General features: G+C 51.9%; 7 protein-coding genes across 7 annotated transcripts; 3 read left to right on the plus strand and 4 right to left on the minus strand.

Moving 5' to 3' along the window:
- Positions 1–545: 545 nt before the first annotated feature.
- Positions 546–1946, plus strand: N7506_009439 (uncharacterized protein; the record flags this gene model as incomplete). The annotated part of the gene is made up of 2 exons (XM_056958732.1): positions 546–721; positions 776–1946. The coding sequence occupies 2 exons, from the start codon at positions 546–548 to the stop codon at positions 1944–1946; spliced, it is 1347 nt and encodes a 448-aa protein (XP_056808122.1).
- A 504-nt stretch (positions 1947–2450) lies between these two features.
- Positions 2451–3527, minus strand: rrp36 (putative pre-rRNA processing protein; the record flags this gene model as incomplete). Its single annotated transcript, XM_056958733.1, has 2 exons — positions 2451–3332; positions 3390–3527. The coding sequence occupies 2 exons, from the start codon at positions 3525–3527 to the stop codon at positions 2451–2453; spliced, it is 1020 nt and encodes a 339-aa protein (XP_056808123.1).
- A 482-nt stretch (positions 3528–4009) lies between these two features.
- Positions 4010–6034, plus strand: N7506_009441 (NIF domain protein; the record flags this gene model as incomplete). Its single annotated transcript, XM_056958734.1, has 1 exon — positions 4010–6034. One exon carries the CDS (start codon positions 4010–4012, stop codon positions 6032–6034), a length of 2025 nt encoding a protein of 674 aa, XP_056808124.1.
- Positions 6035–6733: 699 nt separating this feature from the next.
- N7506_009442 (putative translation elongation factor eEF-1 subunit gamma) lies at positions 6734–8290 on the minus strand (the record flags this gene model as incomplete). The annotated part of the gene is made up of 4 exons (XM_056958735.1): positions 6734–7285; positions 7314–7726; positions 8019–8211; positions 8261–8290. The coding sequence occupies 4 exons, from the start codon at positions 8288–8290 to the stop codon at positions 6734–6736; spliced, it is 1188 nt and encodes a 395-aa protein (XP_056808125.1).
- Positions 8291–8486: 196 nt separating this feature from the next.
- On the plus strand, positions 8487–9508 carry N7506_009443 (mitochondrial 37S ribosomal protein uS9m; the record flags this gene model as incomplete). The annotated part of the gene is made up of 2 exons (XM_056958736.1): positions 8487–9342; positions 9417–9508. The coding sequence occupies 2 exons, from the start codon at positions 8487–8489 to the stop codon at positions 9506–9508; spliced, it is 948 nt and encodes a 315-aa protein (XP_056808126.1).
- A 1417-nt stretch (positions 9509–10925) lies between these two features.
- On the minus strand, positions 10926–12419 carry N7506_009444 (uncharacterized protein; the record flags this gene model as incomplete). Its single annotated transcript, XM_056958737.1, has 3 exons — positions 10926–11020; positions 11072–11338; positions 11654–12419. 3 exons carry the CDS (start codon positions 12417–12419, stop codon positions 10926–10928), a joined length of 1128 nt encoding a protein of 375 aa, XP_056808127.1.
- Positions 12420–16001: 3582 nt separating this feature from the next.
- Positions 16002–16860, minus strand: cnaB (calcineurin regulatory subunit B; the record flags this gene model as incomplete). Its single annotated transcript, XM_056958738.1, has 4 exons — positions 16002–16012; positions 16075–16576; positions 16634–16686; positions 16752–16860. The coding sequence occupies 4 exons, from the start codon at positions 16858–16860 to the stop codon at positions 16002–16004; spliced, it is 675 nt and encodes a 224-aa protein (XP_056808128.1).
- Positions 16861–17116: the final 256 nt, after the last annotated feature.

Below are 17116 nucleotides of genomic sequence, written 5' to 3' on the forward strand. Positions count from 1 at the left end.
GAAGAACCCGGGGATTTATCTAAATTGCGTGTCAGTGTCAGTGTCAGTGTCAGTGTTGTCAGTGTTGTCAGTGTCACGGAGGATATTGTGGTCAGCGTTGTCATATTGCTGCTGCTCTGATTATTCGAGTGTTGTCTCAGCAGAAACAACAAACACCAAGCTGGAACACTCAGTGTCTCGCCCCAAAAAAAGCGAGAAACACATCGTGTCTCAGCTGGCTCCACTATCCTTTACTCGTGGGTATTGGGTACTTGTTGCTGAGGGCCACTAGTATTCTGATACTTGGTACTCGGTACTTCCAAGTGGAACTTGCGCTCCCCTCATTGACCTGCTCATCAGATACTCTTGGATCTTTTTCCCCTGATCTCCTCGTCTTGCTCTATCTTCCTTTATTTTTTTTTCTGTTTTTCCTTTGGCTCTCTCTTTCGCTTTTCTCTTCTCTTGTGTTCAGGGCCCAGACCCTGCTCGGATTGAGTCCATTTTCTACGCTCGTTACTCTGGACTCCTTCTCTTTGTTCTCCGAGATCTGAGGGCACTTCCACATTATGTCGACCGCAGTGGCCTCCCTGCCTTCACCACACCCGCGCAATCCCAGCCCGAGAAACCTTCCAGCCTTGGCTCCTCCGATCGCAACTTCCTCGCCATCCCGAATGTCCACAAGCTCCAAGGATGGCTCCGCCGCAAAGGGTTCTCCGACCGAGAAGAGAGCTCCCGTCTCGCCGTAAGTTGACCGCCCCAAAGGTCCAGACATCCGAGACTGACAAGAAGACCATAGTTCTCAAGCGAGCGGCCCGCAGATTACCGTCAAGAAGGAACCAGGATCATCCCCACGGATGCAGAGTCGGCCGCGGCCCCGAAAATTAGACCTCTCCACCAGTCTTCCCTCCAGTAGCCTGTCAGTGCGCCCGCCGGGAGGGCCCATGACTGCATCCCTCCAAGACGTCGGCCTGGCCTGTTTGTCGCCCGGCTTCCAAACCCACGATCCGATCATGCGCGAGCAACTGCAGCGCAGCCTTTCTGTCCGGGACCAGCAGCGCTCCATCATTGAACAGCGCATGCAGAGATCCGCCAAGGACACCCCAGATGGTGTGCAGCCTTCCGAGTCAAGCGCGATGGGCATGCCCAAGACCGGCAAGCGCAGGCCCCCAGGTCTCTCCATCGTGCCTCCGTCCGCCTCTCAGTTCGCCAATGAGCGAGTCATTCAGTCCGCCCCGCTCAACCAGACCTTCACAGGCCGCTACCAGCCCCAGCCATTGACTCGCCATGTGGTCAACCAGAGCCCAACCCTGGGCGCAACCTCGCACATGCACCAGCTGCCCGCCGCGCAAACCAACAACCGTCTGCCCCCTCTCTCCGACGTCTTCGGTTCCGATGCCCTCGGTCGCGACCGCGATCCCGCCCTCGCCAACGTCCATCTCGCCTCGAGCAACTCCTCCCAATCCAACAACCTCGCGCCGATGCCCTCCCCGGGTCTCCCCGTCTCTCAAACCCCCACCCGCCCGCGCGAATACCGCTCCGCCGAGGAGGCCGTGCAGGAAATGTCCGGAGGCCGCGAGGATCTGCTCCCGCGCATCGTGCACTACGGAGGCCACCAACCTCCCACTCCGCCATCGCCCCAGATCCTCCACGCAGGCCCCAAGACTGCTCCTCTCGCGCCCGAGCCCCGGGCTCCCGGTCCCCCACCTGCGTCCTTTGGCATGTTTGCTCCGTCCGATACCACGGCCCGTCGCCGCCCAAGAAGCGAGTACGAGCAGGACAACGGCACGCCCCCTCTCGGACACGGCCCTGACTCCCAGTATCGTGCCAACCCAGCTACCAACCCGGGTCCACATGCTGCTTTCTCTGGCCCCTTTGGTGCGGGCCGAGACTCACCCGAGACGCAGCGCAGAAAGAAGGACGAGTTCCTGGGTCTCTGCGCTCGCGCTTGGGATCTCTTCCATTCGTGATATCATTATCACTCTTCTTGGGCTTTTGCAGATCTACCTTCGGTCTGGTTCCGGCAATGATGGAATTTGCATGAACCCGGCCGAAGTCTGCGGGGCTTTCTTATATTACATATATCATATTGCTGAGGATTGCTTTTGCCATGCACATCCCAGTTCCAAGTGCATTTCATTGACAGGCCCCAAACACTGGGCACCAGCATATCTTTCGACTCATCCTGGACGATCGAGTCGAAGGCTATATCTCGTGTTATCTACGACAGTTTCAGGGTCATCTTCCCTGTAAAATCTCTTTTAGGCGTTGGGAGGTTCCGTGTTTCGCAATATACCTTTTGATCATGTTTTTTGGGAGATAAAGCATTTTGGCTATGAGTTCTATCTGACATATCGCTTTCTTTTGCTTGGACAAATATCCGGTCTGCTGGAGCCCGGTAATCCTAATAACTTCCACCTTCAAAGATACGTGCACGATGCTATTGAAATATTGGCCACATCAATCTCAACCATCTATTCCAACCTCCTCCTCTTCCCCCCATTAGGCATCCCATCCCCCTCTCCCTCCCCTCTCCTCTCCCACGGCATCGACTTCTTCTCCTTGGATGCCATCTTCTTCCTCCTCCTCTCAAGCGCCTTTCCACGCTCCCTAGATCCCATCTCCCCGAACTTCTTCTCCAGAACCTGCTTCTTCAGATCAGAGTTCTTCAAGTAGTATGGCGTAGCCTTCTTCCCCTCCTTGATAAGCTGCTTCTCGCGACTCTTATGCTCCGCCCGCACATCTTCTTCGCGCTTCTTATTCGCCGCAGACCTCATCTTATCCTGCGCCGTCCGGATCTGCGCCTTAAGCTTCTCCTTCATGTCCAAGTTCTTCGTCTTTGCAAGCTGTCCCTTCAACTCCGCCAGCTCAGACGCCCGGTACTCGTCCAAGAACGCATACGCCTTCCCACCATGCGCATGCTTTCCCACACCACTGTGTCCCATGACCGCTGCGTCGAATCGCGGATCCCGGGCCTTCGGCGCAGGCGGTAATTCCACTGCTGTGCGGCGCCGCGTCACAGCCCGCTTGCTGGACATCGCCATAGGCGCATGTTTGGATGTGCGTGCTTTCTGGTCTTTGACTTTGGAGGCGGCGAGCTCTTTGGCTTCGCGGGCTTCGCGGAGTTTCGCGCGGATGTCGTCAACGGTTGATGTTGAGGGTGTTTCTTCACTGTGTTTGCTCTTGCGCTTCTTGTCGCTCATTGAACTCTGGGCTTTGGCGAGGGCGCCGAAGGATATAGAGGCTAGTGAGGCTTTGATATCGTCGTTGGGGGGCTCCGAGGACGCTGAGTCTGACTCCGCGTCGGACTCGGCGTCTGAGGCTGCGGCGTCTTCTGAGTCGCTGTTTTCTGGGGCCTGCAATATGTATATGAGTTAGGTTTATTGGGTTGGTAATTGGGTGTCTGCTCGGACCTCTGATTCGAGAGAGCCGTTGGATTCGGCTTCGGATTCGGCGCCGGAGATCTCGTCGCCGGAGGCTGATACAGAGACATCGTCGTCATCTTCTGGCCGGGCGCGCACCCGGCGATTGAGCTTGTCTGAAAGACCCATTTTGTCTGTAGTTCGTAGTTGATAGGCCCCCGCGGAGGAAGATGAAAAAGAAAAATATTGCCGCTGAAGGCGGTCAGCGCGATAAGGAGATTAGATACTTCGTGATTCTCGGCGCCACGAGAAATGTTGCAAGTCGATCTACTTTTAGTTCTAGATGTCCCTGGCGCTTTTCTCTTCAAGAGACCTGTCTTGCACTTCTAGACTTCAATACGGCCCCTTAAAGCTATACTATAGGCCCGCCAATCAAGTAGGATCCCCTGTTTCCTCCATTGCGACTCGATTTCTGACACTGCGAAAAAAAGGCCCCGAGGTCAACCTTCCACACCCTGGGACGTTCGAGTCCACTGTCATTCTCCCCCTCTCGACCGCAATCAGTCAAGCTGCCTCGCACAAAGAAAAAATCTCAGCGTGCGCCCGGCGCCGCAAAAGTTGGCCAACACCCGAATACCCAATCTGCAGGCCCGCCTTATCATGCTGTGAAGATGGATGCGCCAGCGCAAAATAAGTGGGGTGGACGCGCATCTCCATATGACCCCACGCAATCAAAAGCCTCTAGTATACGCCGGACAGTGGAATACGATCCAGTGACAGGTGGTCCGCGGCAATCGCAATTGGATAACTTTGCGAGCCCGGTCCAGCAGAATCCATTCGCCCCACCAGCATGGCCTCAACAGCAATGGACACAGCCCACCATGCAGCCGTATGCCCAGCCGATCCCCTCAATCGAAGGACAGTACGGTGGATTCAACGGCCAAGTCCCAATGATGGATCCGAGTTTCTTCCAACCGCCGCCAGGCATGCCCTGGCAGGGATTCGATGGTGGGCAACCACCTCCATTCCCATTCAATACCCCATTTCTCTCTCATCCAAACATGCGGGCAATGAGTACAACGGCTGCTCAGAGCCAGGGCCCGGCATCCATGCCGGGTCCTGCGCGAAGAACAAGATCGGCAACACCACAGGTTAAAGTTCCAGCACCGACATTACAGTACCTGAATCAGTCATCGTTAAAACCGGAGGAAGTACCGTCAAAACGACCACTACTGGTTATCCTCGATCTCAATGGCACTCTTATTTTCCGCAAGCTGCGGAAGTTCCCGCCCAAGTTCTCCAGACGCGCTGGCTTGGATCACTTCCTTGCTGCTCTGATCCAGAACTACAAAGTCATGGTTTGGTCAAGTTCTCAGCCTCCTACTGTCAATGCAGTCTGCGAGCAACTCTTTCCGGGCGTCATGCACGATGCCCTCGTTGCCCGCTGGGGTCGTGACAAGTTCGGCCTCACAGCCCGCCAGTATAACAATAGAATCCAGGTCTACAAGGAGCTGCACAAGCCGTGGGCCGATCCTGTTATCCAGGCAGCATTCCCCGGCAATGAGTATCTGCTAGGCCCCGCTGCAACAGCTGAACCCAGCACAGCAGAGAAGCGCGCTTCACGAAGCAGACAAGAACAAGCGGCGAAGCTTCCTGCGGCTCATCGCTGGGACCAAACGAATACCATATTGATCGACGATAGCAAGCTCAAAGCCCTGAGCGAACCATTCAATATTCTCGAAATCCCCGAATTCAACGATGACCCAACCATCGACGAATCCAAACTCTTCGCCAAAGTCCTACATTACCTCGATATCTGCTCTCGCCACGACGACGTCAGTAAAGTCCTCCGCACCTGGACCGAGTCCGCCGAGAAGAACGGATGCAGTATCCTCGACCTCGGCCTCGGCTTCGATGAGACCTCCATCGACACTGAAGAAGGCGGCATCAGCCTCTTCCCCGAACAACTCAACCAACGCAATACCGTGACAGCCACCCCTGTCCATCCAGTCCAAAACCAACCCCAAGGACAAGCACCAGGACCAGGACAAGGCAAGAAGAAGGGCAAAAAAGCCAAAAGCAACCCACCACCTCCTCTCACTGAAGAAGAAAAGGCCTCCAGACAAGCTGCCAAGAAAGAGCGCAAAAAGGCCAAAAAGTCAGCCGCGAAGGCTGAAAAGGCTGCCGCCGCCGCGACCAAAGCTGCCGCCGCAGAAAGCAGAGCGCAAGCCGAGACCAATCCTGCTCTTACTGAGCTTGGTATTCTCGTTAATGGCGAATTGGACTCGCCTAATGGCTCGAACGACCAGACCTGGGCTCCGGCACCGACAGGGTCGAAGAAGCGTTCGAAGAAGCAAAAGGCCCGCGATGCCGCGAATGCGAGAGCGGAACAGGATCGCGAAGATCAGTCGGGGACTGGTAATAGTGAACCGGAACCGGCTCCGCGGTATAACCTTCGAACCAACCGAGCTCCTATTGAGAATGGTTGTGATACTGAACATGTTCCTGAGGCAGCTGTTGCTGAGACTGAGGCGCGGGAGGAGATGCAGGGATTGGAACCTCAATTGCGATCGCGGGCTCAGTCGCGGGATATGGATGCTGAGGTAGAGAGGTCTCCTTCGCCTGTCTCGGTTGCTTCGGAGAACTCTTTACTTGATCGTCTTGAAGAGGGGCTGGGGATCAAGCAGAAGCGTTAATGTGAGGATTTCGGTACCTTATATTTGTTTATATCTAGATATCCTATGAGAATATATATATACTCCATGATTTATTTGAGTTGTTTCTCAGAACATCCACGGCTTGGAACACATAGAGCCCATTGATTGAAACATCTTGATCGGCTGGGCTCTTCCAAGATTCCAGAGGTCATTCCGGCGCATGGTAGTATAACGCATTGTGATTTGTCGAGGGAAGGGGGGGGGATCCATGGATGTCGGCGGGTGCCAGGTCGGGTCTGCGGTCCACTTTGGACAGTCTACTCGCAAGGTTCCTCCCTAAGTCATCATGGCACGATGAGCCCCGTGGGATCCATTGGATAAGAATGCGTGTTATTTACAGTGGAACTACGAAGGAAAAATAATCACTCAGAAATCAGAGTTCTATCTCTGTTCTTTCATTGCTAGACTAAACTAGCAGCGACCTAGCTGGCTGGGACTGTCGTAGTAGCAATTCCCAGACCAACTCAGTCGTTCATCATTCCGCGTTGCAACGTATTCGTAACCGTGATTCAACATCAACACGTAAGACCAACAAGGGTCAAAGATATTTGGATAAATCCCAAAGAAATTTCAGGCGGGAAAAGAAGAGAATTGACGTAAGGCGTGGGTCTTCAAGCAGACGTCATTCGGGGTATTTGAGGATGAAATTTTAAAGGAGAAGGAGAGAGGCGCACACGCTTATTTGAAGACGTGGCCGTCGGTCCACTCCTGGACCTTGTCACCAACGGTGACGGGGACGTCCTGGCACCACATGTCCTCGACGAGCTTGCGGTCAGCCTCGTTGGAGGGGTCGAGCTTGACGAACTCGTATCCCTCCCAGTCGGGGCCGACCTGGAAGGCGGGCTCCCACTCCTGGCCGCGGACCATGAAGGCACCGTAGACGACACAGTCGTAGTTGACACCGTAGACGGACTGGGCACCGAAGAGGTACTTGCGGGAAGCCTCAAGACGGGCCTGGAAGCCACCGATCAGGTTGTTGGCCATGAAGGTGAGCTTGAGCTCGTTGTTGTACTTGTAGTTGACCTTCCAGAGAGAGTACTCGTCGGCCTTGAACTCCTGCCAGAACCAGGGCATGGCGACAGTGCGGGGGTCATCGTTGGAGAACTTGCGCTTCCAGTCATCGAGGATGAGAGTGGGCTTGCCAAGAGCCTCGAGGGGGTGCTTGGGCTTGGGGGCCTCAGCGGGGGGAGCGGCAGGGGCAGCGGCGGCGGCGGCCTTGGGCTTCTCCTCCTTCTTGGGGGGCGACGTACTTGACAACCTCCTCGGCGAACTTGGGCTCGGGGAAGACGGCCTTGAAGGCCTCCTGGTTGACAATGGTGGTGTACCAACGGGTGGTAGCGGGGTTCTCCTGGCGCCACTTCTTGTCAAGGACAGTAGCGAAGGCGCGGGTGAGGAGGGAGGCAGAGAAGATATCAGCCAGAGTGATACGCTCACCAACAAGGTAGGTGTTGGCGGTGAGGTGAGCCTCAAGAGGAGCGACGGCCTTCACGGCAGCCTTGGCGGCCTCGTCGGTGGTCTTCTTGTTGTAGGGCTCGAGACCGAGGAGGGGACGGTACCAGGCACCGAACTTGGGGAGGACCTCAGCGTTGGTGAAGGACAACCAGCGGAGGATGGAAGCGTAGTCCTGCTTGGTCTTGCCGAGGAGAGTGGTCTTCTCGTTCTGGGAGGTGACTATGAACAGGACATGTTAGTCAAGGTGCTTCGAGCTTTGGTATGATCAATGAAGTGATAAGAGGTGCCAATGGCACCATCTGTTCCAGTTGAACAAAAAAAAGGGGCTCGGGTCCAAATTTTCTCCCAAGGTGGGGTAGCCAAAAATTTTTCAGAAGTGTAGGTCTCAACAGTTATAGTTCTGCCAGGGATAACTAGTAATTTTTATGGTATCTCATCATAAAAGAATGAGGCTTGAAAATTGGTCCCGAGGTGGTTGGGGGGTTGCAAGAGAGGAGGGTTGTTCACATACCATAGACAGCGATGGCAATGGCCTCGGAGAGGTTGAAGCCGTTGGCACCCTCGAAGGCGGGGACCTTGCCAGCGGGGTTGATCTTAAGGTACTCAGCGGTGGCAGCCGCAGAGTTGGGAACGGTGTTCACCAGCTCAAGCTCGAGGTCATTGTGCTTAGCAGCGACCAGGATGGCAAGAGTGCGACCGTTTTCCTAATCAATGTCAGAGAAGCAACAAAGAAGAAGAGACCAGAACACATACGGGCTGACCGTAGAGCTTTCCGAACGCCATTTTGAATGTGATGTGGGATGAAGAGGAAAAGGAAGAAAGAAAAAAAGGGTGAGGGGCATTTAACTTGAAAATTGTGCTAGGCGCCGTCCGGATGAACTGATAATGCGGAGGTCACATGATCCGAAAAACAGAACCTCGCATGGAGTCTATCAGCGCCTCAGTGAGCGACGACCCCAATTCACATAAATCATCAATTATGGCGTGGCACAAACCCAATGGCCTCACCCAGGCCATGCAATCCCTCCGCCTCACCTCAGCCATCTCAAACACCTCAATTAACGCCTCCCGACCAACCTTCAACTCCCTCCGCACGCGCACCTACGCAACCGAGACCGAAGTAGCCTCCGACGCCGCTGCGGTCCCTGTCCCCGCCGCCGCTGCCCCCGAAATTGACTTCGGTTCATTCGCACACAGGCCCGCCCGAATCATTCCTGCATCTAAAGCCTATTTCTCCGGCAGCCCGCGCTTCATCGATGCCCTACTGGAGCTCGAGGCCATCGAAGCCAAGTATGCCAGCCTACCAACCGTGGCGCCCATCGACGCTCCGCGCATGGCTTGGCTCAAGCTCCCACAGTTCCGTGACTTCGTGGGCGAGCCAATTCCCATGAAGAAATACAAGTCTCTGGTCAAGATCCTGCAGCAGCTCAACCGGATTCAGCCTGAGCTCGTCCCCACCCAGGTGCGCGATACTTTGGCCAAATTCCTTCGTCCCGGTAACCCATATGCTACGGAGGTGGTGCCCCGGACGGTGGATGAGAGTGGTTGTGCTCGCGGCAAGGGAAAGAGGAAGGAGTCACACGCTGTCGTGCAGCTTGTTGAGGGCGAGGGCGAGGTGTTGGTCAATGGAAAGAGTATTGTGGAAGTCTTCAAGCGTGTGCATGACCGCGAGAGCGCACTTTGGGCTCTGCGTGTCACGCAACGCATGGATAAATATAATGCCTGGATTCGAGTGAAGGGTGGCGGTGTTACCGGTCAGGCCGAAGCCATCACACTGGCTCTCGGTCGTGCTTTGATGATGCATGAACCTGGCTTGAAGTCAGTACTGAGGAAAGGTATGATATGCGCCCTTTTTGATACCGGTTGGGTAATGCATTTGACACGATTACTAACTTTCGTTACTTTACAGCTGGTACCATCACTGTCGATCCCCGTCGTGTCGAGAGAAAGAAGCCCGGTCATGTCAAGGCCCGCAAGATGCCCACTTGGGTCAAGCGTTAAGGCATATCGAGATTTCTCGGCTGCTTTCTGTTTCTTTTTTGTTCCAATACTGTATTATTTCACCAGCCATGGTACCCCGGGTTCCTGTTTTATATCCTGTACTCTCAATGCATATGAAGCTATCAATTCCAAGATTCATCATTCTTACAACTCTTCCACTAGCAGTCCTCAACATACATTTACCTCACAGGGGTTAGGTTTCCAAACAATCGCCCCGCTGCTCACGTGGACGCCCGTGCCTAGGTGGACCAGTGGACTTGGGCAGGTCTAGAAATCATCAAGCTTGGATGAGAAGCTTGGAAGCTTGAGCAATGATCCACCGGTTGTCTATATATCAACTCGGTATAGGTAGCAGAAGGGGGGATGTCCCACATCGATAGGTCCGCGGTGGGACTGAAGCGGATGAGATATGCTCTCATATTCGTGGGCACTATATATCTTATCCCAATAGAATGTCATAGGTAAAGCGCAGTGATAGTGACCTCGGGAGCCACAATAGCACAACATTGGAAGAAGTGCCGTGTGTATATAAATAATAAGACAATGATAGAAGCTAAGAGATAATAGTAGAGACGTGACCGGCGTAATAAGCCCTAGGCCGCTTGCCCAAAGTCAAGGAACAAGGCAACCCACGGTTGTCCACCCCAGCAAATAGTCCCGTTGAGTCAAAGGGAGAACCTTGAAAATAGAACCCCCATTCCATGCTATTTTCCCGGAAAACACGAATGTGTCGCTCGACTTTTGTGTTCTTTGCGCCGGACGCCCTCCGTTTTTGTCTTGCTAATTGCCCATGCAAAGCCCGAAACTGGTAAAAGACACGAGAGAAGTGAGAAAAAAATTGAACAGAAAATAGAGCTGGTATGAGAATGTCACATGGAATGACAAATCAAGAAAATGAAACAGCAGAAATAAATGAGATAGAAGACAGTGATGAGATATATACATTCGTGGATTTGTCATTAAAGAATCGGCCAGTGGGATTGCAGGAAAGCGGACGCATGACGACATGCGATAGCCCTGCAAGTGATCACCTTGCATTCGTTGTAGAAGCCGGTCAGGGAGGTATCAGGGCAGTAATGAATCCATGGCTTGGGCCACAACAGCCCGAAACCTAAGAACCAACGAAGAGTTGTTTTGTAATAAATGACCGAAGATGCCCTCGTCGATCTTCATCACGCGGAAGAAAATTTCCAAGAGAGGTGACAGGTTACGGAGTATCTTCCGCAAGGTCAAATATCACATTGGTCGTTTGGCGCGACACTAGTGAGCAATAGCCTCCCCGTGGCTGGTGATATGTGCTCCGCAATATGATCGGCACGGCTGAACTGTGTGATTCCAGACCCTTGGATATTTGGATTTCACACTTTGCTGATGCTTTTTTTGGATTTGCTTTTTTTTCCCCCCCCCCCAACCAGGTTCATGGTCGAGGTACCGCTGCTCTGGGCTCGGGGATGGCTGGGATATGGTGGAGCTCGGGACTACCATCCATCAGGTCGAGGCACTGACCCAGAACTATATCGTGTTAGAAAGGTGGCAACGGATGGAAACTGATACTAAGCTCACCAGATAATATTTCTTCCTCCCATATACCCATTTGGTAATCTACTAAGCCGTGTTGCTCGAGTTGATCGCATAGTTGTATCAAGCCTGTCCCCATGGTTTCCATGCGGTCACGTCGTATAAGACTGACCTGACTTGATTGGTGACCAGAGGTGAGCAGGTCTTGTACCAAATCCTTTTGCCTCTGACAGACGGCTAGCCAACAGAGGTTGAAATTACTCCAGAGCTCCAAGCGGTCCGGGTAATGAATGCTATCGTCACGGAGGAGGCCTGCCACATCGAGAACGTTAGCATCCCACTTTCGAGGATAAGGTGTCAGATGATGCCTGCATGACGCGTGCCTGCAGACTCGAAAAACAATAAGAGGGGCCAAAATAGACAAGAAAAAAAAGGGACCAGTCGGGAGTACGACTTTTGTGCTACTACCGAGGCTCAGAGTAGACAGTGCCCAACTCGAGTCTGTCCTTCTAACAGGACGGAAACAAAAATATTGACCGGGACAAAAAAGCACAAAAAAAAATCCGATAATTTGAAACAAGTACAGGGAAGATGGGGGAAAAATGAAAAAAAAGAGCATCATCTCACCTAGATCCCGTGCGCTAGTCACAAGCCACTCAGAAATCTCAAGCAGGGCTTGACCAGCTTCTTCCAGTCGTCCAGCACGCGTTTGATCGAAAGTGCGGCGTAGATAGCGCTGATACCCACCGATGGCCTCTTCCAGACTTGAGGGATCCGACTGCTGCTGCTCGGGTTGATCCAACCGGCTCATTGAGCCAGCGCCGATTGCGGCGAAATCAGAAAGATTGGAAGAAAATGATTGGGTGGTATTGGGGCGCGGCATGGGATTGGGCTGGTTATAAGGGATTTGCGTATTTAAGAAAGGCGAGAGGCCTGCCACCCCAGACTCTGCGGAATCCTCAGCGAAATACTGTGGAACAAATTGGTTTGCCAGGGCATCAATAGCCGTGGACCGATTCTGGTATTGTGGAACAGCCTCGAAGGGTCCTGGGGTTGGACCCTGCTGACCGAACCCAAACATCAGGTTGGAATCATATGAGAAGGCCGCTTCTGGCACTCGGCGGCGTTGGATGGACTGATGCTGCCGTCGGGCAAAGTCCTGGGCCTGGTAGCTCTGGATGTCGCTCGACTGCAGGGAACCGCCGTGGAAGGAGCTGCCTGTGTATCCGTAGTCGTAGGACATTGGGGCTTGATCCGGGGGTTGCGACATCCCCGTTGGGTCTCCACGTGGTTGGATGGCCGAGTCAAATCGATCGGTCGCACGACCAGCCCTGCGAGGAGCATTTCTAGATCGAGACATCGATCCCTCATGCTTTCGTTGATCACCATCCATCAGATTGTCCCAGGATCGGTGTATATCTAGCTCAGCCCAATGCTTGGGAGAAAGCGGAGGGCTTGCGTAGGATGCCAGCTTGGGTGGTTAAAAAAGAAGAACCAAGGGGAAATTTTTCCACTGATGTAGGTGATCCGTTGGGGGACCCCCTTTGGAGGAGACAGATGAGGAAGCAAGATGGAGAGGTGATCCTTGCGGTTCAAGTAGACATTCGGATCTTGTCCTCTGACGCAGCCACGCAGATTTAAGTAACCACAGGTAATAATAGCACAATTATTGAAAAATTGAAAACCGAAAGATAAAAAATCAAAATCAAAACAAGATAGGCTCCGAATTTAAGATCGAATATTAGGCATGAACTCAGGCAAATCAGGTAGACAAAGGAGAGAGAGGGCCAGAAATAATAATAGAAAAACGGATTGATCTGAAAAGATGACACTAGAGCTGAGTATGGGAGAGAGAGAGCTGTAGACAGATCCAGTATAGTGTAGCCCTAGCTGAAGATGAATAAGAATGAGGGTACCTATAGGTAGTGAACTAGAGTAAGAAGGGGGTACTAAGGACCAAGGGAGGAAACTAGGGCTTTTCGTGAGTATTATAAGAGTATTATAAGTACGGAGTAATATGAGTAATGTGAGTAATTGTCAGTATTATGAGTATTGAGAGTATTGGGAGTATGAGTATTATATCAGTATGGAGTACTTCGTATTGGACTCCGTACTGCATCCACTGATACAGTGAGAAATCACAAAAGAAAAATGGAATAATAAAATAGTTTGACATCAGCGAGAGCTAATGCCGTCGATCTGAACAGGATCTACACCTAAACTCCATTCGGTCTTGGAAATCGGGAACCCGACGCTGTGGTTCTTAGCCTAATCTAACACCGATCTAACATCCTATACGAAGGACGAAGTATGGAGTACTACTCCAAAATTGGGGGGGTTTTGGTCCCAATTCAGTCATTTAGTCTCCCTGGATCATGTGGTATTACTTTCTTTTATTTCTTTTATTTCTTCTTTTATTTTTCCCTGGTGTGTAACGCTCTCTATGCTGCCTGGGGCTGATAAATTCAACATGAGACAAATTCTTGCGCCCTTGCGTAGAGAGCCAAAAAAGCAAAAGAGCCAACAAGTTGACTTTTGGTTGAAAAAGGGGGGCGACTTTCATGTTTACATTCCGGGGAGATTAGCCGGGCAGCTGCTGGAACTTCGGAAACGGTGCATGAGGCTGATGCTACAGCCACATAAGATGGAATATATGACACAATAGGAGAGTAATGTATAAGGTGTAAGATATACAAAACTTTAGTGAACCTTGGAAAGTGTGAGATATAATGTAGGCCAGGAAAACGATCGGGGTCATCTGATATGCTATCTATTGAAACAACTAGTGCATTATAGTCAATTCAAATACTTCGCCTTGTTTGCCCGATTGGATCTGCAAGCCCTGCCGGCCACCTACATACGTCAGTTTCCTTTTCCTCGGGTTTGTGATTGCTCAGGTCTTAAGCAACGACCCCATGCATCAAACTGTATATAATTCAAACATTGTACCTAGGTACTGAGATTACTTCGCTACAATACACCTTATCAACTCCAACCCCCGAGGTCCGTACAGAGTAGATAGAGTACAATGAAGGGAAACACCTGGGCATATAATCTTGCAACCCGAATTTTCTCGGTCTTCAGCCTGACCTGTCATTTCCGCCTCAATCTGGATCCGACACTTTGGTTGTGATGGGGACAATCCACCCGTGGACTACGCTAGTCACTAGGGCACTGCGGATGCGACGTCGAAGATCCGGCGGCTAGTTTTGTTTATGTTGGGAGGAATGTCCGGGAAATGATTTACCTACACATTAACCTTACGCACCTAATTGACAGGTACTTCAAAGCTGACGTATCAGATTTTAATGGTCCACTCACAAGCCTCCGATCCCCCGAAATCATGATAGGGTGCAATTTCTTGCCAATGTACGACATGTGTGCAAATTATATGGATGTCTTCAGGCCTAAGATGAGAATCGTCAGAATCGATCAGCCCAGTTCTCGCCACTGGGGCGAAAAAAAGTTAGGGGCAAGAAAGAAGGAAAAAAAGAAGGGATCGGGTGCAAAAATCCATCGGAGATCAGGGTGCGCAGGAGCCCGACACGCTGGATAGACCAGCCGGTAGTACAAAACACGAGGCTAGAAATAGCTATGTACGGAGTACTATGTAATGGCAATAATACTGCCCTAATGCCATTGTGAATTCTTCACCCTACTCCGTATGTTCCGTAGTATGTAACTAGTATGTAGTATGTAGTACTTTCTCGAACTTTTACTTCTCAGGCTAGGTTCCTGTTTCAGATACAGATATCTTAAAACATGTCAGACCTCCCAAACAGAAAGCTTGGGCGCAAAAACACAAAATCACACATGACTCAAACCACCCAGCGTTCTTTAGGCACAAATCTTCCTGAAACACATCCATGCCAGACTACCACGCTACGATGCCGGTGTAGAAGATCACAGAAGTAACATCACACCCCCTCTCTCCACGCCTCCTCTACCTTATTTCACCAGCGGAAATAAAAAAAAAATAAAAAATGAGAACCCTCGAAACAGTCCCTCGCCTTGTACGACTTCCAACTCGGACTGCAGAGCCAGCGAATCCAGTGCCTCGGAATTCCGAAATTATCGTCTCACCACGCCCCATCCAGTCCAGTTTCCCAGTCGGGAGCACGGACAGCGCCGAGACGAGGATGATATTTCCAAGGAAAAACGCGTGGAATTTTTGCTCCTGTAGTCTTGGCGACGTAACTCCATGGGGGGAGAAGGAATGGTCCACTACTCCACGTAGCGCTCGGGTATCCCAAGTATATGTACCGGCGTGTACATGGCCTGGTTCACCCGCTAGATAAGTAAGCACCAACGGGTACAATGTGTACCAAGGTATATGCACACAGGCGTCGGGAGACCTGCGCGGAACAGCCAAAGCCAAAAGAACACTGCATGAACGGGGGACAAGACAGGGATTGGTATTGTGGCTGCGTCTGTACCCGACTTGTTGGGAGTCATCCGGTCCACGAGACTGCGGGCCAGAAAGATATCGAGGAACTGGTGTTTGCCGAGGTAAGTTTGGCGGGCAGGGTGTGGTCCGGATGAGAACGGGGATTGTTGTATATGCGGCTGAATCGTCGAGTCTGTACTTGCTTTGTCGTGTTGTATATGGTATATCGGTCGGAGACAGAGCAATCAAAGTAGGGACCGCGGGCGTGGTGGACTTGAGTTGGACGGCTTGCAGTTAGTAGAGGGGGCGATACTCGGCGATATACTTCCGTCCTTGCGCATACTTTCTGGGGTAGCATTGCCATCTGGCTTTGACCATCTCATTTTTGAAACCGAGTCCCTCCTTCAATGAACACTGGGCAAAAAGCTTGATGTATGAGTTTTTCGATTCTCATACTGACCGAGGAAATAAACTACACAAAGACGTCGCTGATCATTGAGTCATGTCATGTCGAGACCATGAGGTAAAACAGAAAGCCAAAACCACGGAAGAAGTCCCGATTATGTTACCCTGCCAAGAGGATGCCAATCATATTTGGTCTGTATGTGGTCAGCACAAATGTTCCGTATGCATGGGACAGACGAAGGAGGGAACGACTTACTCAGCGTCATACTGAGGCTCACGTCGGTATTTTCGACCATGTCCTTGAACTCCTCAAAGCTGATCTTTCCATCCTGATCCTTATCAGCCTCCATGATCGTCTTATCGACGATCTGTTGGAGCTGTACGTCCTTGAGGTTGTTGCCGACCATCATCTTTAACACGATGAACAATTCACCGTTGGAGATATAACCGTCGCGATCAATATCGTACACCTTGAATGCAAAGCGCAGTTTTTCATCCTTGTTTCCCTTGGAACTGAATGCTGACAGGCCTGTCACGAACTCCTGGAAATCGACATCACCACCACCATCTTCATCGAAGATCGCGATCATTCTATAAGAAGGGTCAGAGTCGGTCCAGTAGCTTCTGGTGTTGAGTATAGGAGCGGGGATGGGCGCAGAGCGTTGGATCGGGGGAGCAACGGACCTTGTGGCGAGCGGATTGGATGATACTTGGGGCAAGGAGAGGAACTCGTCGCGGTCAATAGTACCGGAGGCATCCTGTAAATTGTCAGTACTGCAAAGAGTCCAAGTCGTCGTAAAGGATGATTGTCCGACCTTATCAAGCTTCATGAAGCGCTTGCGCAAGCGGTCCACTTCATCTCTGTTGACTATTGTCGCCGGGTCAGCCTTGATCCCCATCGCTTTGTGCCAGATGCGACCGTAGTAAACGAACAGTTAGATGTAGAAACAATGTTATCGAAGAGCTGAGTGGTGCCGACGGAGCCACGACGTCTGCGCGCATCGTGAATAGCCGCGGCGTTGGGTTCGTTACCGTGCTCCATGGTGTGAGGTGGAGGTTGCGGAAGCGCGAGTTTAGGGGGTGAAACGGGTATGCAGGTGATGCGGAAGTCGATAGGAACAAGAATTACAGAAGCAACAAGGCGGCAGCCAAGAAAACAGAGTCAGTGACAAGTGACAGTAGAGTTCCAATGTTATGGCCGGGGGAATCTGATATCGCCCAGCCCCGCACTAACCGGAAGCGGACAGGCAAGCGAGCCCCTGAGGCCGTGCACTCGGCCAAAACAGGCCACTGCCGGC

The sequence above is a fragment of the Penicillium brevicompactum genome (genome assembly GCF_028827555.1).
Source record: "Penicillium brevicompactum strain IBT 35665 chromosome Unknown utg000006l_segment0_segment0, whole genome shotgun sequence".
NCBI classification, from domain to species: Eukaryota; Fungi; Ascomycota; class Eurotiomycetes; order Eurotiales; family Aspergillaceae; genus Penicillium; species Penicillium brevicompactum.